General features: G+C 44.4%; 1 protein-coding gene across 1 annotated transcript in view; it reads right to left on the reverse strand.

Moving 5' to 3' along the window:
* Positions 1-22,864, reverse strand: part of HEMK1 (HemK methyltransferase family member 1) — a 34,035-nt gene extending 11,171 nt beyond the window's left edge. Inside the window, exons 1-4 of the mRNA XM_044676046.1 lie at positions 22,798-22,864; positions 21,652-21,745; positions 4,227-4,385; positions 3,334-3,398 (exon numbers count right to left, since the gene is read on the reverse strand). Coding sequence (XP_044531981.1) covers positions 3,334-3,398; positions 4,227-4,385; positions 21,652-21,744 — 317 coding nt within the window. The 5' untranslated portion in view covers position 21,745; positions 22,798-22,864. The remainder of the gene's footprint in view (positions 1-3,333; positions 3,399-4,226; positions 4,386-21,651; positions 21,746-22,797) is intronic.
* Between the last annotated feature and the right edge of the window lie 2,058 nt (positions 22,865-24,922).

The raw sequence follows: 24,922 nt of genomic DNA on the forward strand, positions 1-24,922 counted from the left end.
TCACTTTTGTCCATTTCCCATGTATCCAAAGAGGTCACTGATGAGAAGAAAAACTCCATATATACCCAAATATATACAGTAGTTTTGTGATAGCAAAGAATTGTAAACAAGATGCCCATCAATTGGGAAATGGGCAAACAATGAGGAACATGACTGTAATGGAATATTATACATTTCTCTATTCTATGCCCTTCCTAAGATGTGGTGCCCCAAATTAAACTGTCATAGTGAAGGATTAAGCTTGAGGGTTATTGCCAAGCTTAGCAAGCAGTTTTTATACCAATGACAACAATAACATTGTAATGGAGGATTACCAGGGAAGTTAACTAAATTGTCTGTGGGTTCACAATGGGGTGAGGTAGACAGGAATGACAGATGGACAGGACCAAACAGGGTTGGGAGACCAGGTTTTACTGCCAAGGAGGTGACTGCTACTGAAGTGGCAGTTAGGCCCAACTGCCACCCTGCAGTATCCAGTGTAGGCCTATGGAAACCAGCAAGTAAAAGCAAGAGTTTTATAACACTTTTAATCAGGGACAACTAAGAATAAGGATGGGAATGGGGGTTATTACACTCTTCAGACTAGGGGCAAACCCCAGGGTCAGGGAAGGGATTTATCTACACTAATCTAAGACCTAAGCCAGGCAGAGCCCAGAGAATAACAGTACTGGAGTGGGAATCCTCACAGTAGAGTACAGAGATGTTTTCAGGATGCCAGGAACCAACTCCTCCAGAACTGATGGTCCAAAGTAGCCCAGTAGGGAGAGGAAGTCTGCAAGCTGTCCACCAGACTGCAGATCACTCCCTACTCTCAGTGCTGTCATGCAGGATAGATGTCCTCTGCTTCCAACCTTCACCACACTCCAGGATCCCAGGGAATCAGGGTGCAACTCCACAAGCTCTGAGGTCTCCCAGGGAATCAGTTACTGCTTGTCCCAATCACCAGGGAGTCCTTCTCAGAGAGCAAGAGCCACTTCCTGCTTCCCCATTCCATGTAGAATTCTCCAGCCCTTCCTGCTAGGTCTAATACTAATACTAAGCTAATAACTAAATAATCTTCCTCACAACAACACTCAACTATACAAAAGTATCTGTGAATTCATTATGATGATAGGGGAAATTCTAAGTAGACTAAGAACGCTGACATAGATTGCAATCCCTCAGTTTGGATAAGTCTTAGTAGATATATCATAGGCAATTGCCTAAAGCCTAGGAAATTAATTTGACTAAGTCATGTACTAAATGGTGGAAACAGGATTTGAATCCTTCTTCTTCTTGACTCCAAGCCCAGCACTATGCTATGTGCTGCTATGATAATAACACGAGCAGTTATTTACAGAGCACATTAAGGATTATGAAGTGCTTGATGTCTACATCATGTTTATTGAGTCTCACAACAACCTTGGGATGAAGCGACAGCTCAAGAGAGGTTACATGACCTGCCTATGGTCACCCACCTGGAAAGAGTTGGAGGCAGGATGGAACACCATTTTCCTGACTCTGGATCCAACACTCTATCCATGACGCCATATTACTTTTATTTATAAGCTTTAAAAAATGCTTCATTTGGGGGCAGCAGGGTCGCTCAGTGAATGGAGAGCCAAGCCTAGAGATGGGAGGTCCTGGGTTCAAATCTGACCTCAGACACTTTCTAGCTGTGTGACCCTGGGCAAGTCACTTAATCCCACTTGCTAGTCCTTATGCTCTTCTGCCTTGGAACCAATACACAATATTGGTTCTAAGACAGAAGGCAAGGGTTTAAAAATAAAAATAAAATGAAATAAAATAAAATGTTTCATTCCTATTATTAATCCTCACTTTCCTTGTGAGTTCTAAGAACTCAGTGCTGGGATTGTCCATCAACTAGGGAATGGCTGAACAAGTTGTGATATATGATTGTGACAGAATACTATTGTGCTAGAAGAAATGATGAGAAGAATGATTTTAGGAAAATCTGGAAAGACGTGCATGAACTGATGCAAAGTGAACTGAGCAGAAGCAGAAGAACACTGTATACAGTGGCAGCAATATTTTTTGACAAATAACTGTAAATGACCTAGTTATTCTCAGCAATGAAGTGATCCAAGACAATCCCAGAGACTCATGATGAAAAGTGCCATCTGTCCTCCAAGACAGAACTGGAGTCTAAATGTAGACAGAAACATACTCTATTTTACTTTGTTTCTACTTCTTCTTTTTTTTTTGTTTGAGATCTCTTCCACAAAATGACTAATGTGGGAAAATGTTACACATGATTGCACATGTAAAATATATATCAGGTTACTTACTGTCCCAGGGAGTGGGTAAGAGTGGGAGAAAGGAACAGAGGGAAGGTGGAAAGGAGGGAGAGAATTTGGAACTAGGAGTTTTTTAAAAGAATGTTAAAAATTGTTTTTACATGTAATTGGGGGGAAATATTATTAAAAGAATAAAATTTATTAAAAAAAAAAAAAAAGAACTCAATGTTGGCTACAACTCCCTATAAAGCAACAGCTTAGGTGAAGCAGCATGGGATGGCAAAAAGGATGCTGCAGTCTGAAGATTTGTGGTCTGAGGACCTGGGTAGCTTAAATAATGTTTTTGCCACTATCTATTTGACCTTTGGCAAATTACTTGAGTTCTCTGGGTCTTAGTTTTCTTACCTGTAAAATGAGAGCATTGGCCTATAAGGTCCCTTCCAGCTCTAAAGTTCATTCCTTGATTCATTTAGGCCTGCCACTTCTATCAATAGACCTGTGAAGGATGTAGCCCTGGACCATAGGCTTGCCTAAAATTCTAGCTCCTCCTTGAAACCATTTTCAGGCTCCCTTCTCTTAGGCCCAGGACAATTTTTTAAAAATTAATTCCTAAAACCAACCAGTCTCTAAGGTCTAGATTGAGCCCTGGAGCCCCCTAATGTTTCTGACTTCCTCTGAAGTGTACCCAATTCAGAGTTCTCTGCCTCCCTTTTCCTATCACTATTTGTATCCTATCTTGATTCCTGGTTCCAACATCTACTCCCTCTTTTCCTTCTTCCCCTTTAGAGTTTGGTCACAAGATAAAAAAGAGTTGTCACTGCCAAGGAGAGGGCGATTAAGAGTGGAGCACATCACAGACAGCTGAATGGGCCCTGCCAGGGATGCCAGAGGGGAAATGCCTTTGAGACACAGAATGGGACCTCTCAGCAACTCAGGCTTTCTGAGGTCCTGCTCTCCCCACCATTCTCCAATTGTGATAGGGAGGTGGAAGCTCCCAGAGAACCACAAACCATACTACAAAGCCCTCAAAGCCTTGAATGCAATGTCTCCAGCCCTCTGCCCTTGGTCCCCAGCTCATGCCTCCTGCCCTCGGCACCTCTGAGCATTCTCTCTGGTGAGCTGTACGGCCTCTTCCCCTTTGTCCACTGCAACCACACGGCTCTGGCAACAGAAGGACAAAAATAAGGAGACGATTAGCCTTGTTCTGTCCTGGCCTAGAAGAAAGAGCTAGGACCAATGAGGAGGAAATTAGAGAAGGGCAGATTCTAGCATGATGTATGCAGAAATTAATTACCCAGTAATGGCATTGCTTATAAAAGCTGCTAATCCCAAAGGAGAATGGACAGCCTCTGAAAGCGATGAGTTCTCCAGCTTTGGATGACCACCATTTGGGAATGGCATAAAAGGAATCGATCCTCAGGAAGGGGATGAGCTGGATGATCTCTGAGTCTTTTGCAACTCTGAGAATCAATTTGAGAATTATCTGGAGATCTATAGGATGAATGCTATAATGGCTTCAGAGGACTAATGTCAAAGCAGGTCTCCCCCTTGCTAGAAAGACAACTGGTGGACCATAGGGGAAGAATGAGGCATACGCTTTTAGACCTGATCAAGGCACTGATTTGTTTCGTATTGATCTGACTATTCTCATTTGTTGCTAAAGGAGGGATTTATTGGGGATGGGTGGAAAAATGACTCATAGGGAAGTTAAAAAAAGGAAAGGGCATCTATTTAGCCATGTAACTATATATAAACACATATAACAAGTATATATACATTTGCATATGTACTGTATGGGCATACATACACACATGCACATAAATACATATGTATATGTATATATGTATGTGTATGGATACATAAATATACATATATGTATGTGTATATATGTATGTGTATAAATACACATACACACGCGCGTGTGTGTGTGTGTGTGTGTGTGTGTGTGTGTGACTCTTTGGGTCCAGAGGCAGGGGTGGGAGGGCTCACCTGGGTCAGCTTGCTCAGGAGGCTGAGGGCGATTGCCCCGGAGCCGCAGCACACATCCAGGATGAGTGGGCAGGAGTGGGGTTGACGGGCTAGAGTTCCTTTTCCTCTGGATTCTTGGCATCTCTGGGATTCCTCGTGAAGGACTAAGTTGACCAGCTCCTACAAGGTGAACAAGAAATGTAACTTAGCTCCTGAAAGAAAGACAGTGTGCAAAGGGGAATGTGATGCTGGCTAACATCCTCCACCCACCCAAGTAGTCTGAATAGAGGCCAGATGACATGCTTCTCAATGCAACCTAATGTTACCTTAGCTTTCTTTGCTGACATATCACACATGATTCAAATAGAGCTTGCAGTCCCCTAAAACCAGCAGATCTTTTTCAGATTCACTACTGCCTAGCCAGACTCCCCCAGTGAGAACAGGTTCTCCCCTTTAGCATCATTCTCAATTCCCCATTCACTCTTCCACCGAATAAACTCTGCAATGGCTCTTGCATCTGATTCCTCTTTTTTCTGCTCACATAGCCTGCACCTTATTTCAGGTCCCCATTCTCTTTTCTGTGGCCCGGAGGCAAGACCTTCATCTAATCGATTGGTCTCCCTGTCTCAAGTCTCTTCCCTTTCCATCTATCCTCTGCAAAGCTGAAGCATAGTCTCTCCACTTCAGAGACTACCTAGATAAACTAGGAATTTTGTACCAGTCTTTTTCCTTATTATCAATTAGGGGTACAAACCCAGCAGTGGTATGGCTGGATCAAAAGGCAGGCAGTCTTTTAAAACCCTTTGGGTATAGTTTCAAATTGCCTTCCAGAATGCCTGGATAATAGGAATTCTCTTCTATTTGGCATTTGAAGCCCTCACAACCTGATCCTGATCCTAACTTACCTTCTCAACATTCCTGTACATGATGGCCCTTCCTGCATTCTCCATACTAGCCAAAATAGTCATCTTGCAGCTCCCCATCTCTGCTCAAACACGTGAAGCCTTTCCAGATTCCTCCAGCTGCCTCTCCCTCCTCAAACTATCCCTTATTTGTCTTGTATTTAATGTGTGTCTGTTCCCTCCCCCAACAGAATGTAACTCCCTTGAGGGCAGGGATATTTTATCCTTAGTACTTAGTATTATCATTTCTGTTTAATAGATGAAGAAACTGGGACTCAGAGAAGTCAGATTCTACAACCCTAAACCACAGTTTATAAGACTCAGATTCAAATCCCCAGTATTCCTGATGTCAAGGGCAGCATTTTTCTCCGCTCTACCAGTGGCCAAAGCCAGGCATATGATCCCTGAGCATGCATAATAATAGCTCACATTTCTGTGGCACTCTGAAGTTTAGAGTCCTGTTCTCAGAACTCTGGGAAAGGATGTATAAAAATTACTGCCCCATGTTCCAGGTGAGGAAACAGGGATTCCAAGACATTAAATAACTTGCTTAAGATCAAACAATGTACAAATATAAGAGTCAGAAAATGAACCCAGGGCCTCTTTCCCTCTGCCATCTTGTTGCTCTCAAAGATACCCCTGTTGTGCCCACTCTCCTACCCAGATTTACCTGTGGTGTTCCCCAACTAGTGAAAGAGAAAAAGACACACTTGCAACACCAGGGGGTGACATGGTGCCAGTCTGCTCAGAAAAACCAAGATGTCCAGAGCAGGTGGTAGAGTTGGCACAAAGGCATCTGTGGGCAGTGGCACCCCACCCAGTGCCTGCTATCATCGGCAGCTGTCAAATTACTTTCATCTGGTGTGTTGGGGTCACTCCTCTGGGTCAACCAGGGACAGAGCCTTTTAAACCACATTTCCTGGGGAGGCCCCTGGCTGGCTCAAGTCCCGCCAGTGATGGTGGCCAAAGCCAGGTTGCTAGAAAGTTCAGTCTTCTGCCCCAACAGAATGGCTAGAAAGGCTTGGATTGCCACATATTGTGACCCTCCCTCTACTTGCCAACTGGTCTCCCTCCTATCTCCCAACCCCTTGAAGGCCCTATCTTAGGGGATCCTAAGACTTCAGAGCTGGAAGGGACCTTGGAAGAGAGAAAGTCAGAACTGAGAGAGATCTCAGAGAACATCTGGGGCATCCTCCCCATGATATAGACAGAGATACACTGTATTGGTTCCAAGATGGGAGGTAAAGTTAAAAAAAAAAAAAAAAAAGATTCAAACCTCCCAGTTTACTTCTTATCACCTGTATGACTCTGAATGAATCTGTTCCCCAATTTGGGAGCTCAACCATCTTCCCTTGAATTGAGGGGGCTGGGAAGCCTCTTCAGGCTGTGAGAATATTACTAAGACAAAGGGGCAGGGAAGAAAAAGAGGAAGATGGGGAGAGAGCAGCTCTGTTTCCATTCTCAAGGCTGCTGGGGTTTGGGGGGAGGGCAGGGGATGAGGTGCTCGCTCAGCAAAGGAGACTCAGGCAGCGGGGGGGAGTGGAGATTCGGTGAGCCAGCATTGTGGTTTGGGCCCACTCACTTCTGAGAACCGAAATTTCTGGGGAAGCCCTAGGTACCCACTGTGGTCAGCCTCCTCCTCCCTGGCCCAGCCTGGATTTCTATCTCACAGCCTCAGAAGGCAAAGAGGCCACAGGTGAGAAGGTCAAAGGGGTTGAGTAGGGGGCTGAGAGGTGGGAAGAGGTCACTGGTGACAATGAAAACCTCATTTGACAAAATGTTTGCCTCCCTGAGGCTTGGACCTTCTTGCTTCCCAGCTCTGTCTCCACCATTCTGTCCTTCCACCCCCAGGACAGCCCAGAGAGAGGGCAGGAATTATCCTTGTCCTATTTTATAGGGAAGGAAACTGAGGCTTGTAGCTTCCTCTTTTCACTGCTACACATACCATTTTGATTATGAATGTTTACAAAATATAACATGGTGGAGTAGGTAAAAGTGCTGGTCAGGAGTCAAAAAGATTTGATTTTTCAAAGCTCATCTCAAATACTAATTGTGGAACAGCCTCAGTTCCACTTTTGTAAAATGGGGATAATCATAGCCCCTACCTCAGAGGGTTGTTGAAAGAATCATAGGACTATGTATATATATCCCTTTGCAAACTTTAAGGCATGATGCAAAGACTATTAATTTTCATGATCATGATGACTATCATTGTCATCATCACCACCACCATCATCATCATCACAATCATCCCCATAGGGTGTGACAAAGGAAGGAAGGAATGCCCTTAGGTATCTATGTGCACATGACCATGAGTATTCAAGTGTCTCTTTGTCCAGTCCCTTCTCCAATCATCTGCCTTACAACCACCAAAATCTTTCTCCTGCCTCCGCTATTCCATTATTTGACACTTTCAGTGGCTTCCCATTAAGGTCTGTTGAGTGGAATTTAAACTCTTCTGGTCGGTATTCAAGACCCTCCAGAATCAGCCACTCTTTGCCCGCATCTGGCCTGGCTCCCCTCTTAGAACTCAATATTCCAAACAAACCGAATGACTCTCTCACTTAAATATGCTCTGCACTCTTCCACCTCCATGCCTCTGCTCACAGAGTAGTAGTCTTTGCCATTCCTTCCTTCCCTTTTTTTATCTGATGGATTTCCACCAGCCCTTTAAAGCCCGAATCAAATAGCACTTCCTTTAGGCAGCCTTTCATGATCTCTTGGACCTAACGTGGAACCCTGTTTTTGCACAACTATGATGTACTTATCATAGGATGGTAGATTTACATCCTCTGTGGGATGTACCTCGGAGGCCGTCTAGCCCAACTCTTTCATTTCATAGGTAAGGTCACTGGAGCAAACCAGAGATTACACACAGCTGGCAAGTGGCTGAGGCCATATTTACACTCAGGTCTGACCAACTCTAAGCCCAGTGCTCTGAAATCTGAAATGCTATTCTACCCCAAAACACATTGGACACTGAAGAAGAAATCATTCTTAATTCTAAAGAGAATTAAGGTATAAATTGGCTGCACTCTCTTAAGATTCTTTTTTTTCCCTCCCCTAAAGCCCTTACCTTCCATCTTAGAATCATTACCATGTAATTGGTTCCAAAGCAGAAGAGTGGTAAGGGCTAGGCAATGGGGGATAAGGGACTTGCTCAGGGTCACCTAGCTAGGAAGTGTCTGAGGTCAGATTTAAACCCAAGACCTCCTGATTCCAGGCCTGGCATTTTCATCTAATCTTCCATTTTACTTGTCATGAGGGGGAATGGGCAATGATCATCAAGGGAAAAAGCTCAGCCCTCCAGAACTCACGGTCCAGTGGGAGAGATAAGACAGGGAGGTACATCCCATCCCCTCAGACCCAGGAGATTATGAAGAAGGCCTCTAAAAATGCTACAAGGCTCTGAAAGAGGAAGAGATTCGTTCTGGGCTGTAAGGGAGGGGATTAGGGAAGAAAAGAGATGTCATGGAGGACATATAATAAGCATAGAAGCAGACAGATCTACAGGAGAAGGACCATGCTAGCCCTGAACAGGGAATGGACCTTCAGTCCAACCTCCTCGTTTTCAGAGGAGAAAATTGAGACCCCCAAGAAGCTAAGTAACTTATTTGTCTGAGGTCACGCAGAGATGAAGTGCAAGTGTACCTTTGTGGACAGTAAATCCAGGATGCCCAGGATCGCATTTAGGACCACAAGGGACCTGGTGGATCTGAGCTGAGCCCTTCATTTTATACATGAGTTTCTGAGGCCAAGTGACTTGCCCAAAGGTAGTGACCAGGGTGGAATTTGAACCTGGACCCTCTGACTCTAAATACTGTACTCTTCCCACTGTGTTATCCAGCCCCAAAGCTCAGCAGAGAGGCAAGGTGTGAACAAAGACATAGAAGTGGGGGAAAGTATTTGTCACTTAGTTCTACAAGGGTGTTGTGGATTCTGATTTTATTCTCTTCCCTCATAGTGTTTAGTGCTAGCCCCCACCCCCAGAGACGGTGGGAGTGTAAGAGACAGAGCCCTGAACTGAAACTCAGACACCATCTCCCACACTTCCTAGTTGTATGACTCTGGGGAAAGTCCCTTTAGAGGACCACAAGCCTAGAATTGGAAAGGATCTGGGAGGTCCCTGAGTCCAAACTCCTTTAGGGTGCAGGTGAACAAATCCAAAGACCTAGTAACTTGCCTAATCACAGGGTTAAATAAACGCCCCTCCTCTCTGATGACACCGATCCAGGGCCTTTCGTTCATCCCACTCTGCTTTGCCTCTGAGGCTGTCTTCTCTTCTGCAGAATGGGTACAGTAATAATTGTGCTATGAGCTATCTTTCAGGCTCTCCAGTGAGAAAAGCACTTTGCAAGTGGCTCTCCTCCCTAAGTTTTGGGGGGTTTTTAAACCCTTACTTTTTGTCGTGGGTTCCCAGGCAGAAGAGTGGCAAGGGCTAGGCAATGGAGGGAAGTGACTGGCCCAAGGTCACACAGCCAGGAAATAAATGCCTGTGGTTGGATTTGAATCCAGGGCCTCTTGTCTCTAGGAATACAGAAATGGAGACATTTATTGTTATTCTATTACAGTTGTGGAGTAGGGCGAGCTCAGTAAGTGATATTTCCTGGCAGACAGGGCCATGCAGTCTGCGGAGGTGCTGCTGCAGAGAGCAAAGTATCAGTAATATCAGTACACGTGTGGTTAGGGGCTCCACGGTGTACGGGGGAGCGATGGGCTCAGTCCCAGGGTTGGGGTGCAACCCCAGCACCAGCAGCTGCCCCGTCGGGGAGCGGCTGGACTTTCCCCCTTCTGGAGGGTCTGAAGGCAGCCCACACTTTGTGGAAAACTTTCTCCAACTTTCACTTCAGAAACGGGGTTTGGGGAGCCAGGAGGGGCCGGGAGGGGCGCGCCTGGTCCCAGCCTTTATCTCTTGGCTGGGGGTGGGGCACGCGGGCACTGGGTGCGAAAACAGGATATTTGCTCCTCCCCCGGCTGCTTCGGCTCCATCTGTTAGGCGCTCCGTGTTCCCATGGCAACTGGCTCTTACGGCAAAAACAAAAGCCGGAGACCTCGGAGAGGGGAGCCGCTGTCCCCCTCCCCCTCCACTCTGTCCCCAGCTTCCCCAGGAGAACTCCAGCCGAGCCCAACAGCCTCTGAGGCGAGGAGAAGGCCAGAGCCTCCCGGCCTCCTCAAGTGGTTACTGGCCGGGCAGGATTCCATCTAGATAGCGGGGCTGGGGGGGGGAGGGGGCGCCAGGGCGTGGGGCCTCACACGGAGCGGGTCCCAGAATGCGGGACACAATTCTCCAACCCTTTTCCCCAAGTAATGAGTTCATCGCTACTTCTAAAACTAGTGACTCTCCTCCCTGAGTTTGGGGGGGGGGGGGGGTTAAAACCCTTCCCTTCCATCTTAGAATCAATGCTGTGCATGGGTGCCAAAGCAGACCAGTAAGGGTTAGGCCATGGGGGTGAAGTGACTTGTCCAGGGTCACACAGTCTGAAGTCATATTAGAACCCTCTAGACCTAGCTGACCTTGGAGAGAAGCCCAAGACCTCTGAACTCCCTCTCCTGTCCTTCCTCTTGGATCCCACCATTCCCAAGGCAGGCTCTCTTCATGGATCACCTGGACTCCTCACTGGTCATAACCTCTCCCTGCCTTCTCCTCCTGCAGTTCATCCTGCACAAGCTTCAGAGTTGTCTTCTTAATTTAGAGGTTGGCTCCCCACCCCCTAGAGCAGTGATGGGTGAACTTTTTGAAGAGGGGGCCAAAGGAAAGGAAATGCTCCTCTGTCAGTCTGTTTCTAAGGCAACTCTTTTGAAGTTTCATTGTATTGTATCCTACTCATTGTATTTGTCAGATTAGGAACAATGTCCCACTGCCAGATAGAACATTTCAGGGGGCTGCATCTGGCCTGTGGGCTGTAGTTTGCCCATCACTGCCCTAGAGCAAAAGGCAAACTTCTTTGCCTGTCCTTCAGGGCTCCAACCTCCTTTCCCAAACTTATTTCACAGAATTCTTCTTCAAACACTCAGTGTTGGGAGGTGGGAGGGAGAGGAGAGGGAGACAACACAAATTATATAACTGAAAAAACTATTTGTAAATTTGTTATTGGAATAAAATAAAGCTAAAACTAAAAATTTTAAAAATTAAAATTAAGAAAACAAACAGCCAGTGTTCCAGCTATTGCCTGGTGTAAGAGTTCTGGCAAGCCTACGTTTCCTCATTCTCTCTCCTCAGTATTCCATCTCTCAATTACAAAATGTAGGCTTGCTTAAACTCTTACACTGGTGGTCCCCCCAAACCTACATTTACAGAGGCTGCCCCCCATGTCTGGAATACACGTCTCCCTCCAAGCTGTTGCTAACTGAAATTCTTCCTGTCCTTCCATGCCCAGATGAAGTGATAACTCGTTACTCCCTCCCCTGATCTCCCCAGGGCCAATCATTCCAGCACCCTGGGATAGATTCACAGACCATGAGCACTGGAAGAGAATTTCAAGGTTGGCTCCCAGATCTTGTACAAAGAACTAGAGACCCTGTGGGGCTGAGACCTATCCAAGGTCACACAGAAAATCAATGGCAGACCTGAAAAACAGATAACCAAATGCACCTCCCACCTTCCTCAGCAGAGGTCTGCCGAGGAGTGTGGAACGCCACATATATGTGACATAGAGTGGCTGGCTCTTTGCTTGGCTGCTCTGCTTCTTCCTCTTTCATCTCAGGGTGGGGAGGGGGGCAGAGAAAGGATAAACTGGGTTAAAAAAAATGCTGGTTTCTCCTTTATTAGGACCTCAGAAGGACGTGACTTTTTGGGTACAAGGATTGTCTGAGCTGAGGAGAATCACAGCCCCCAAAAGCCTCAGGAGATGATTTCTGCAGCATCTGTGGTGAAATAACTCAATCTTTGGTGACTGCTAACATCATCTGAGGATGAACAACCAAGGGTCAAAGGTTGTGCAAGGGCCTGGAGATAGCAGGACCAAAAAGTGCCAGTCCTTGCCATGAAGAAGTTTGTTTGTTTGTTTGTTTTAACCCTTCTGTCTTGGAATTGATACTACCAATTCCAAAACAGAAGAGTAGCAAGGGTGAAGCAACTGGGATTAAGTGACTTGTCCAGCTAGAAGTGTCTGAGCCAATATTTGAACCCAGGTCCTTTAGACTTCAAGCCTGGAGCTCTATCCACTGTGCTACCAGCTGTCCTGAATTTATGTCTTATCAATTAGGACTTTAGGGAAGGTCTACTATTGCACTAGTAGAATAGAAGCTCCCAGAGTTAGGCCTTATCTGTGAATATCCAGTGTCTACCACTTAGTATAATAAATGCTTGTGGAATGAATAAAGACCAATATTAATCTGAGCTACAGTCATATCATTATCAGTATTATTAGGGCTGAGTGGCCTTAGAGATCTCTCCCAAGTACCTCATTTTACATGTGAGAAAACTGGTTCCCAGAGAATGAAAGAGTTTGTCCAAGGCCATATTATCATTCAGAGACAGAACAGAGATGAGGCTCCTTAGGATGGGGTGAAGAGAATCTTAGCCTTTTTCGGTCAGCTCTGTGACCACCTGTCTGTATGACCTTGGGCATGTCCTTTCTTCTGTGTAGCTCACAGTTTCTTTTTTTTATAAAACAAGGAGGATAATCTTGGAGATTCATTTCAATTCTAAATCCTATGAGCTCTGTCCCCAGTTAGGACCATCCAGAGGAACTCATCAGAGAACAGCACAGTAGAATGAGGGGAGAACCATCCATGACAGCCTTCTTCCTGTGTCATCCCTCCTTCTAGCCTGTCCTGCCTGATAGCTCTCCAGCTCGGACACACGGACACACACACACAAACACACACACAGAGCTCCTTCTGCATCATCCAAGCTGAGTATGTCAGCTATTACCCCTAAAAGGTATACATGTGCAAGCATTCCACCCTCCCGTTTCCCACCACAGCCCACGTCCTCTCTGATTCTTGGTATCTGGTATAGGCTCTCTCTGCCCCTCCCATTGCCCCTCTGCTGAGATGCTGATGCTTTGGTCCTTCTTCCCCACCCCCAGCTGCAGCACATGGCTTCTCACGGGGCCCAGCAACCCTCCGTTTCTCAGAACTGAGGCTGTAAGTGAAAGCTAGTACACTGTCTTTCAGCGTCTAAACCACAGGCTTTCATGCCCCCATCCCTACCCCCACCCATGCCTCCACCCCACTGGCTGCTCGAATGTCTTTGCCTGGCCAGCCCAGATGTATTTGGGACAAGGATGGTGCACAGCAGCCAACCAGCCAGGCCCCAAGAGCAGGAAGTCATGTCTAGGGCAAAGGAGAAATCTTCCAGCTTACCTTGACCATAGAAAGGGGAATTAGGAATCTAGTCTACCTCTTGCATTTAACAAAGGAGGAAACTGAGGTCTGGACAGGGGAAGGGACTTGGTTACAGTTTGACTGTAGTAGAAGTAGAGCCAGCTTTGAACCCAAGACTAATGAGGCCAAATTCAGGGCCGGGATCTGGTCCCAGAGGATGCAAAGGAATTAAATTCCTCAGAGGGCAGTAATGATGGTGGAAGGAGGAGAAAGTCATACAGGTGAATTCTATCCTGATCTGGAGGAAGGCCCTTACTGTGCTCACATAGGAAAAGGAAGGGGTCCTCATTACCAAACCCTGATAACCCCAAACCATCCCTGCTGTTCTAGCCTGACCTCTAGGCCCAGTTCACCACCAGTACCTCCAGACAACAGAGGAAGTGGCCTCCCTGTCTCTAGGCCTCAGGAAAAACAATGACTACACTGCCTCCTCTTTTAAAGATCAAATGAGGGGAAGGATATGGAAAGATGGGCTTGTCTTAGCTCTGATCCAATCTGATGAGTCCTATTATGGGCCTCAACTTCTTCATCTCTATAGTGGGGGGAAATAATGAACCATCTGAGACATTTTAAGTATAGAGAACCAGTTGTACCCTAGTGGATAAGCCTCCTTTACACATTTCAAGTTTCTATAGCAACCAAAACTAAGGAAGAATAGGGAATAAAAAGGAAGAACTCCCCCACTTCCCAACCCCATTTGGCTTTTTTGTTTGTTTGTTTGTTTTTTTAACCCTTACCTTCTGCCTTAGAATTGGTATCAGTTCCAAGGCAGAAGAGCAATAAGGGCTAGGTAATCAGGGTTAAGTGACTTGCCAAGGATCATAGCTTTTGAGGCCAAATTTGAACCCAGGACCCCCATCTCTGTGCCTGGCTTTCTATCCACTGAGTCATCCAGTTGCATACACATCCCCCCCCCCATTTTTCCCCCAAATATATATGTGAGAGTTGGAGATCTGTACTAAAACATCCCAAATAAAGTGGGAATAAAAAAATTCATCTTTGAATGAGAAGAAAGGTTAATATAGCATAGAGCCAGCAAACCAAGCTAGGAGGTTCCAGATAGCACTGTATAGTGCAGTGATGGGCAAACTAGGGCCTGCAGGTCAGATGCAGCCCCCTGAAATGTTCTATCCAGCCACGAGATATTCCAAAACTGATGAATACAATGAGTAGGATATAATACAATGAAACTTCAAAAGAGTTGCCTTAGAAACAGACTGACAAATGAGCATTTCCTTTCCTTTGGCCCCCTCTTTAAAAAATTTGCCCATCACTGATATAGTGGATAAAACACTGGACATGAACCAGGAAGGTCTAGGTTGAGATTCTGCCACAGATACTAGCTGTGTGAGTTTGGACAAGTCATTTAATATCTCCTTGCCTCAGTTTCCTTGGCTGTAAAAAGAAGGGGTTGGACTCAATGGTCTCTGAGCTCCCTTCCAGCTATAAACCTATGCTACTCTGATCTTAACTCTAAGAAGACCTGACTTTGGGTCTTTTTGCTAGTTACTACCTATGTGAAATTAGGCATATCTTTCCCCCACCAGCCTTTATAAAATAAAGAAAGCAGAAAGCTTAAATGACTTTCCAAGGTCCCTTCAGCTCCAATTTTCAATCATTCTTGAGGAGAAAGAAAAGGTAAGGCCTGGGAAAGGGAAGGGGAAGACCTGAATTCTGTCCATTTCACACTTCTCTGTCTCTCGCCCAGCTCTTCCAGGGAATGTTTGTGTGAGAGGCTTTTTCCAGAAACACACATTCCTAGAACCTAATGCTCTGGGGACTGCCCTGTCTGGCTCCAGCCCAGCTCTACCCTGCCTTGGCCTCTTCTTCCTCTGATGCCTGCCAGTCAAAAAAGAAAGACCCCAGAGGTGCTAGAGACTTTCCCAGTAGATGATGGAGTTCAGAGGACCACAGATTTTGCAGGTGAGAAAACTGAGGCCAGGGAAATAAAATGATTTGCACATGGTCTCACAGGGAGTAACAACAGGAGCCCAGACTCAAACTCCAATGGCCAGGTCTGAGCTCTTCCTGTGTTGTTGTGATATCTCTTGTCAGTGATCTCCTGGGCTTTCCAGATAGTGTTCATCTTAACCCTGAGGGAGGCTAGAACTAAGGCCATAAAGGGGCCTCTCCAGGGTCACAAAATGAAGGAAAGGACTTATTCACAAAAAAATTTCCCCAGGAGATGTGAAAAGTTGGGGAGGCTGGGAAGGGGCCTGACCCTTGGGGCCACATAGCTTAGAGCTAGAAGCTCTAGTCCAATGCCCTCATTTTATGGATGAGGAAATAGACTCACAAAGATTAGATGATCTTTCCAAGGTCACACAGGGAATCAGCAGCCAACCTAAGCCTCAAAGCAGGCTTTTAACTTCAAAACCCAGCACTCTTTCCATGACATCATGTTCCCTTCCCCAGAGGTTGTTTCTCAACACCCCTTCCCCTGCCATGGGGAAAAGGGGCCGTTTCTATGCGTCAGTCTTCCTGGCCAGGTCAGGATAATCAGGGTTGCCTCATTCCACTTGGTCAATCCATGACTGGGGATGACCTCAGTGGAAGGTAGGTGCTTCATGTCCCTAGGAATCATCTACACATTGACACAAAGAGGGCCCAGGGGAGGGTGGAAAGAACCTGAAAACAGGAGTTTCAGCTCTAGCTTTGGTGCCTTTTTAGGTTTGGGGCAAGTCCCAAGGCATCAGTTGCCTTCTCTGTAAAATAGGGATTTTCCTAGAGTTGTGATGAGTTGTCTTCCTAGAGCTGTAATGGGGATGCACTTACGAAATTTGAATTGCTAGAGAGATGGGAGTTAAGGTTATTCGTATTTCCCCAAGATTGCTAATATACAGAGTAGCACTTTAATTGATTTAATTGATTACATCCATCTGTCCCAGAGTAGAGGGACTCCTACCCCTTTCATTGTCCTGGTGGGGTCATGTCCTCCTCCTTTCACAGTCCAGACCCTCTTCTCAGTTCTTCCCAGCTTTCAATAAGGGTTTAATAAGTAAACCAAAGAAAAATAATTCCTAGAAGTCAAAACATCCCTTATAGAGAATTTGGCAGCTGGATGGATGGGACCGGAGTGCCCTCTTCTGGTGGCACAGCGTCATCATCGACCCAGCTTTCCCAGACAATGTTTCAGTTTCTATCTTTCAGTAGGTTCAGTTGTGTCTGTGAGTCAATTCTTCTTGACCCACTTTGGGGTCCTACAACCTCTCCTGTCTCAACTACAAACCTCTCCTGGTCTCATGTAAAATCCCCATTTTACAGAGAAGGCAACTGATGCCCTGGGACTTGCCCCAAACCTAAAAAGGCACCAAAGCTAGAGCTGAAACTCCTGTTCTCCTACAAACCTCTCCTTTCTTAACTACAGACATTGAGGATATAGCCTCTGATCACAGAATTTTAAAGCTCAGAAGTACCTGTTGAGAACTTCAGTCCTGATATTCAAAGCCTTGGCATCATCTTTCTGACCCTTCACTTGTCAAGTACAGTCAGCAAATCCTATCCTTTCCACTCTGATGGCGTTTCTCCAGTCTTTCTGCTTTCCTCAAGCATCTGGGTTTAGATCCCACTTTTGATATTTGCTATCTGTGTGAGCTTGGGCAAGTCACTTAACTTTCTGAAGCCTTGATTTCTTTTCTTTTTTTAAGTTCTCACTTTCTGTCTTAGTATCAATTATAAGAAAAAAAGTGGCAAAAGCTAGGCTATTGGGATTAAGTGACTTGCTCACGGTCACAGAGCTAGAAAGTGTCTGAGGTCAGATTTGAACCCAGCTGCTGCTCTATCTACTGTGTGCTATCTAGCTGTCCTGAAGTCATGATTTCTCCAACTATTGAATAAGATGGCTTCTGAGAGCTCCTGACCCATAATCCTATGATTAGAAGCATATAAATCCCTCATTTTACAGATTAGGAAACTCAAATCTATAGGTGAATGCTTGATAAGTAGCAGCATATGGTAAAGCCAGAATTTGAACCTGGGCCAAGTTTGCTCTAAAGTAAGTACCCATTCCATCCTACTACATTGCTCTATGTCCACTAAGACCACTGAAGTATAAGCTCCAAAAACCCTTGCTTGGATTATCACAACAGCTATTAGAGCTTCCTGTCTCTATCTTGCCAGCTTACCCACCCCTCCACTCATTCTCTTGGCTAGAATTATCTTCCTTATGCACAGATCAGTCATGCCATTCCTTTGTTCAAAACCCTTCCATGGCTACTGTGAAGAAGGGATTTACTCTCCCCTATTATTCTTTAGATTTAGCCACCAGGAATATATACACCCCTCCCTCCCTTTCTCTCCTGCATATACATCATTATTAGGGGAGTTACTTCTATTGCTTCTTATATACAGGAATTACAGCACAAACTGCATGAACTCCATGAATCCAGAGCTGCAGTACAAGTAGGACCAATAGACTTTTCACTTCATGACCTGAACCCAGGAGACAAAGTGTATATAAAGAACTCCAGTGTACTGGAGCAACTCAGCCTTCCTGGGAAGGGCCGTTTCAAATATTGTTAACCACTCCAACAGCTATAAAAATTGGAGAAAAGGACTCTTGGATTCATTGCTCACATGTAAAAAGAGCATCTTTTATCGAAACTGATTGACTGTATCCTGTCAGATGCATTGGAGATAATAGTCCATAGACAAGTGGACACTGTTTTTAGGAACACATTGAATTCCTAAATTTTTATTTTATTATTGCTTTTCTTTTTATTTAAATGATTTTCCCCCTTTCCTCATTTTTTGTACTTAAAGTACATATAATCAATATTAATTTTTTTGATTTTGCAGTAATATAAGTTAAAAAATATATTTGCTATAATATTAATGCATACCCCAAAGCTTTAGACTATGGAAACTTGCCGTTTATTTATAAATGTTATGGGACTGTGATTAATGACTGTGTCTGATTTCAGGAGAAGGGAACAAAAGAGCCACTATACAGTGCAAAGAAGTACAAGGTCAAGGAGACCAACCAATCCCAATGGGATTGATGAGAATCTGCTCAGTGTCTAGGAGCACAAGGTCAAAAAGGACCAAACCAATCCAGGTAGGACTGATGAACTTCTATGACAATACCTAGTGTGAGACTCAAGGTTGCAGCATTTGACATATGTTAAGACACAGGACTCCTTGTATTGTATTCTTGTGAAATACTCTCAGACAAGTACCGAAGTTTGGCTATTATCCTGGCTCCCCCTATCCCTGAGCGTGAAAGTAAAATCAGACCAAGGAATGACATTTCCCTTTCACACAAATATCTAGTCCTTTTTTTTCTCTCTTATAGTATGACAACTTCCTGTAGTCCTGGCTGCCAATGGGTAAGTGCAATATTACTGCATTTTGTCCTACAGACTTGTGAGTCCAAAATTACTTTAATTGGACCCTAATACAAGGGCCTATTATGAACTTATTCTTGTTTACTCGGAAATTTTTATATACATAGATTTTTGATATTTTGATTCTGATTTTGAATTTTTTCTTTCTCCCAAAGTTTAATTTTTCTTCTATTTGTTTTTCTTTTTATGTTTTTGGTTTTCTTTTGATAATTGACTCATACACTCCATAACTCAACCATGTATCCAGAGCTGATCTGGGTGTTGGTCAACACCCTCTTCAGGGGAGATTGTATTTTCATAAAAATCCAAGACTTAAAATTTTGATTGAGAAAAATTTTCAGGGAACGAAGCTTGCTAACTCCTTAATCCAGAGAATGAATTGTTTGCAGAAAGATGTCTGCAAAACCTACACTGCATCAAGAAGATTCAGAATGAACTTTGAGGTACAATTGATTGAACTGAAGGGGGTTGAACAGTTATTTTGAATGTAAACTTTTATACCAAAGGAGATTTCCCCTTAATTGGTTTTTGTTAATGCACCTAGCAAAACATTGGTTTTGCTTTCTCTCTCTTCTATTTTCCCTCTTATCTCTAACTATTGTAGTTTCCTCTTAGAAGGTGCAATTTTGCATGCACCTGTAGTTAGAAGATTTTTAGAGGTACAAGATGATTATGTTAAATGATCAATTGGGGAGATGAGTCTCCCAAATGATCATGGGGAAATTGTGAAAATGGGATTTACTCTCCCCTATTATTCTTTAGACTTAGCCACCAGGAATTTATACACTCTCCCCCACCACTTAATCCTTAAGTGTGTGTGGGGGTGTCTATGATTCATGTGTGCTAGTGAGTGACAAATCAAAAACAACTGACTGCCCTCTGGGCAGTCTAAAGCAAAGTTAAGGCTGCCATTTGTCCATGTTTAAGTGGAAGGAAGACATAGGAAATGACACAAAGAACTATCTTTTAAATATGATGGTAACTTCCTATGAGCAGGTTTTTTCTCCTTTGAACTTGGCCTTGGAGGAGCTCAGCCTTGAGAAGTCAGACTACTTCCTTTTGGATTGCCACATGGGTGAGTGAAAAGGCTGACTCCCTTTCCTTGGCTTTTCTGGAGGCATTAGCCTCCGAAAAGACCTCGTCTTGGAGGAGGCCTCCTGGCTAGAAGTTTTGTTTAATTAACCTCTGTGCCAGCCTTTGCTGGGGCCTCTGAAGCCCTGCCTGGTTTGGACCTTCAGACCAGGCTAGAGTATCTTAACTTCTCAGCCTGGTTTGTAAAGCTCTTCACCATCTAATTCCCACTCAAATCTCATTTCCTATCATTTCCTTTCCAGAACCCTTTGTTCTGGTCAAAGATTGGCCTTCTAGTTACTGCTTATGACATTCCATCTCCATCCTCTAGGTCTTTGTACAATTGATACAATATGTCTGATAAACTCATCCTTCCTCTTGTCTCCAAAGCCTCTTAGAATTCATAGCTCCTTCCAAGGCTCAGGTCAAGTGCCACCTCCTATAGGAAAGAACACCTTCCAGTGGTTCATATTGCCTCTGAACTCCCCAGCTGTTAATGCTGTCTCTGACCCTACCCCCACCCTAACCCAGTGGTTAATGCTGACTCTGAACCCCTCCAGTGGTTAATGTTGACTCTAACCCCCCCCCCCCCACCATCACTTCCCCACTGGTTAATGTTTGCTGTCCTTGGAATTATTTTCTCTATACTTATCTATAGACTCCCACTCTAATAAAATATAAGCTCCCAGAGAGACAGGTCTATTTTTCTTTTGATATTGTATTCCTTATAGGTAGCAGGAAGTTAATAAACGTTTGTTGAATTAAACTAAATGCACCGTGAATTGGGGGAGGGAGGAGCATCATCTTTATCCTCCCAGATAGCCTCAATATATATATTTACTGAGCAACATGTGTAGGACTCTTAAGTCAATGAGCATGGAGGCCAGTGTGAGGAGGGGAAGGTGATAAGCATTTATTACACACCTACTATGTGCCAAGTACTGTATTAAGCATTTCTGATCCTCAAAACAACCCTCTGAGGTGGACACTATTATTACCCCCTTTTTTTGTAGTTGAGGAAACTGAGGGAGACATGAGTTAAGTGACTTGTCTGAGTTTACAAAGTGTCTGAGGCTGGATTTGAATTCTAGACTTGCTGACTCCAGGCCTGGTATTCTGTGCATTATGGCACCCCCTAGCTGCCTCAGGTATAAGACAAGGTCTATGTTGGCATTAATGGGGAGACAAAGATGAAGAAGGTTCAGTCTCTGTCAGCAAGGATCTCAGAGACCAGAAGGTGGAGGAGTAAATCATGGATACTATTTATGATATATGTGATCATATATTTATATATAATTATGATATAACTAAGATACAAAGGGACAGCTAGGTGGTACAGTGGATTGAGTGTCAGACCTAGGAAGATCTAAGTTCAAATCTGGCCTCAGAAACTTCCTAGTTTTGTGACCCTGGGCAAGTCACATCATCCCAACTGCCTAGCCCTTATTGCTCTTCTGCCTAAGTATTGATTCTAAAACAGAAGGTAAGGATTTTAAATAAATAAAGGATTATTTCTTTCCCTATAAATAGAAGCTATAACATCTAATATTATCACTTGGTATAGACTCCTAGGGACTGTGAAATATGCAGTTTATCTCTTCTTCTAGACTGTGGGCTCCCTGGGGATGGGAATGATGCTTTACTCATCCTTGCATCCCTTTTAATGCCAGTCCAGCTCATGGCTTTGCACACAGTAGATATTGAACCCCTAGAATGAGTGACATTATCCTGGTCATCCATAACCACACTCCTCCTACCAGGAAGAGCTAGCTTCATTGCCACAGGCAGCTTTCCTACCTCTGTCTCAGGTCGTGGGATGAAGACTGGAGGCGCCATCTTGAGAGTAAGGCCTTGGAAATCCCATTCACCGATGATATACTGCACAGGCATTCTATAAAAGAGAAATACCCTAAAGATCTAGCCCATCTCAGCCCACTCCAAAACTAAGGATCCCCAGAAGTCAACAACCTGTCTGGAGACACAGGCACACTCATGTAGCTATCAACCCCAAAGGAGGTGAGAAGATCTAATTCCAATATACTGAATTATTTCTATTTCTGAGTTTTGAATGAAGGCCCAGGTTTATTCCTCAGATCTCTTTATACATTCTTTTGTTCCTGGAAAATTCAAGGAATACTTCCACTCTAGAGTATCTCCCATTTTAGGATGATATGAAAAGTGATATTATGGGTTCTATTTTGAACAGTGAATAAAAACCAGCTTAGGCTAGGTGTATTTGCAAGCAGCAGAACAGAGTCCTTGTCTGTCCATTGGGGTGAATGGAGAATGTCATGCTTAACCAGATGGGACCTGATCATAGACTTCAGACATGTGATTTTCTATCATTAACCAAGGAATGGAGGAGGGACTGGGAGAATGATGGATTACTTCTTCATTGGTTGCTCACCAATTACAGATGTCTTGGGATGTCTAAGGAAGGGCTGAATAATGAGCTTCCAAAATTGTATTCAAGGATCCACAAGGTTTTCTTTCGGGGATCTTTGATCACTGAGAGAGAACACTGATCAATTAACTTATTGGTTATTGCTAATCTAATAAATAAATTCATTTTCTTAGCCAGAAGGAAGTCTCTCAGAATATTTAATCATCACAGAAGTCAGTACCAGGGGAATAATGTTCTGATGGAGGCTATAGACAGGTATCTCCTTTCCTCCTCCCAAAATAGGGCTCCCTAATTCAGATCAAGGGCTCCTTCAGGGCAGGGTTGTATTTTCCTAGTCACATCAGGGACTATCCTGGGGCCTTGCTTTATCGATTCCCCCTGGCCCTCTTAACCAGGCTAGGAGGAGAGAAAAAGTAAAGACAGAGGAAACTGGAAGTAGCAAAAGAACAGAAGCCTGGAGTCACTGAGAGGGAGAAATAGGAAGGCAAGGCTCAGGAAGGAGAGAAATAAGGTGATGGGCCTGACTGGCTCAATCTCACCTTTGAAGCCTTCGTGTACACAGCTCTCCAATTTGCTTCTTCTGAAGGTCAGTGATGGGGGCACATCTCTGGCTAGCTGACAGGCTCTGAAACTAACCACCAAACAACTCTGAGTTGAGATGCATGCTCTGGTTTCCCAGTCCAATGTATGCCCAAAGGGTGGAGCCAAGATGGTGGCTTAGTAGCAGCAAAAGCTGAAACCACTCCTGAGAATCCTCCCAAAACAAATGTATGCCCATTCCCCCAGGTGGCCTGGATCCAGACTTTAAGCTCTGGGATCCTTAGCAAGCCACTTAATCTTTCTTGGCCTCAGTTTCTTCATCTGCAGAATGAGGGTATTGGAGTTCTAACTTTATGACCCTAAGTCAAGCCCCAGCTTCTCAGAGGCTTCCAGAATCCAGAAACTCATGTCTGGGCAGAGAGGGAAGATTGATGCCTGAGCTGGAGTCTTGCTGGTGGGACAAAAGAGAACAGGAGAATAGATGACTGGAGAATGAGGCTAAGTGACTCCCAGTTCTCATGGCTCCCAGCTTCCAGGTAAAAGTATAGGTTGTCTCCTTTTCTTCAACTTGAGAACAACTGATAACATTCCTATTACCCTCTCCCTGCTTCTAAGGGACAGAACCAAAGCAAGTTATCCATGGGTCATCCATCCCCTCTACGTGATCCAGCCTTAGCATCCCAAACACAAAGGCTGGACATTGTTCAATACAAAATAAGCCTCAAGAAACTACTTCACAAGGCAAGGAAAGGTGGTGAAAAGAGTGCTGGATATTTGGCATCAATAGTTGTGAGTCTGAATCCTGGTCATTTACTACTATGGGCAATTACTCCCCCCCCTTTTTTTTGAGGGGGGCAGGTATCTTCTTTTGGAAAAAGAACAGTTTCTGCTAAATAATCTCAAAAATTGTTTCTAGCTAAAAACCTCTGAGCCCCAGAGAAGTAGAAGAGGCCTGTGTGAGGTTACACAGTCAGTCCCTAAATACCCAAGCTCCTACTATCTACAGGGCCCTGGGCTGGTGGTGTGGGACTGCAGAGGTGTGTAAGTCCATAGTCTCTGGCCTCAAGGAACCTATTGTCTAAGGCGCACACACAAAAGATGGTGGCTATTGGCTTAAGAGGCTATAAAGGAAGGGCTTTGGGGATAATATGTAGGAAAAGGGAAACAGGAAAGGCTTCCTGAAAAAATTGGCAACTCAAGCTAGGCCTTGAGACAGGAGATCTTGGGTTCAAATCTGACCTGAGACATTTCCTGGCTGTATGATTCTGGGCAAGCCACTTAACCCTCATTGCCTATCCCTTCCCACTCTTCTGCCTTGGAACCAATTACAAAGTATTGATTCTAAGACAAAAGGTAAGAGTTAAAAAAAAAAAAAAAGATGTGACAATGATCTGAGCCTGAAAGGTGAGTAGAATTCTGACAAGCAAAAATGGAAGTGTAAGCGGGAAGAACAAGTCTAATTTTCTTTATTAAGTTGTTATAAGTATGAAAATATGTTTTACATGATATATCGCTTGCCTTCTCAATGGGGTGAGACTATGATTTCCGCAAGAGCAAAAACCCTTTCTTATCTAGACTCCCCCAGCACCCAGCATTCCTGATGTTTGGTACCCAGCAAAGGTTTCCTAAAAGCTTCTGGAATGAATGAATGGGAGGTAGAAGTCGTAAAAGTTGACCCTGGAGGTTGAGTGCTCTGCTAAAAGGGAACATACATATACTTTCCAATAGACCCAACAAGCGTGTGATTTGACTTTTGTTACAAGAGAATCCTTTTTCTTTTGGGGGGGGATGAGGTGGGGGGTGGGGGGTTGAGAGGGAGAGGAGTGACAATAATACAAAAAAAGGGAGGCAGAAAGTATGTTAATGAAAAAAAAAATTTAATCACCAAAGACGGCAGAAAGGGTTCGGAAGGGGATAAAGACAAGGCAGATGGTGTTGATACTATGGTTTTAAATTTAATATAAGGACAGATAAAAATCTGTGATTTCATTGGTACAAAGAACTCCAAGGTGAGACAATCCCTTCTATTGCTATAGCTGGTACTTTCCCTGCAAGGTCAGCTAAGTGGCTCAGTAGATAAAGCACTGGGGTTGGAATCAGGAAGATTCACCCTTCTGTGCCTCA

The sequence above is a fragment of the Gracilinanus agilis genome, chromosome 1, assembly GCF_016433145.1.
Source record: "Gracilinanus agilis isolate LMUSP501 chromosome 1, AgileGrace, whole genome shotgun sequence".
NCBI classification, from domain to species: Eukaryota; Metazoa; Chordata; class Mammalia; order Didelphimorphia; family Didelphidae; genus Gracilinanus; species Gracilinanus agilis.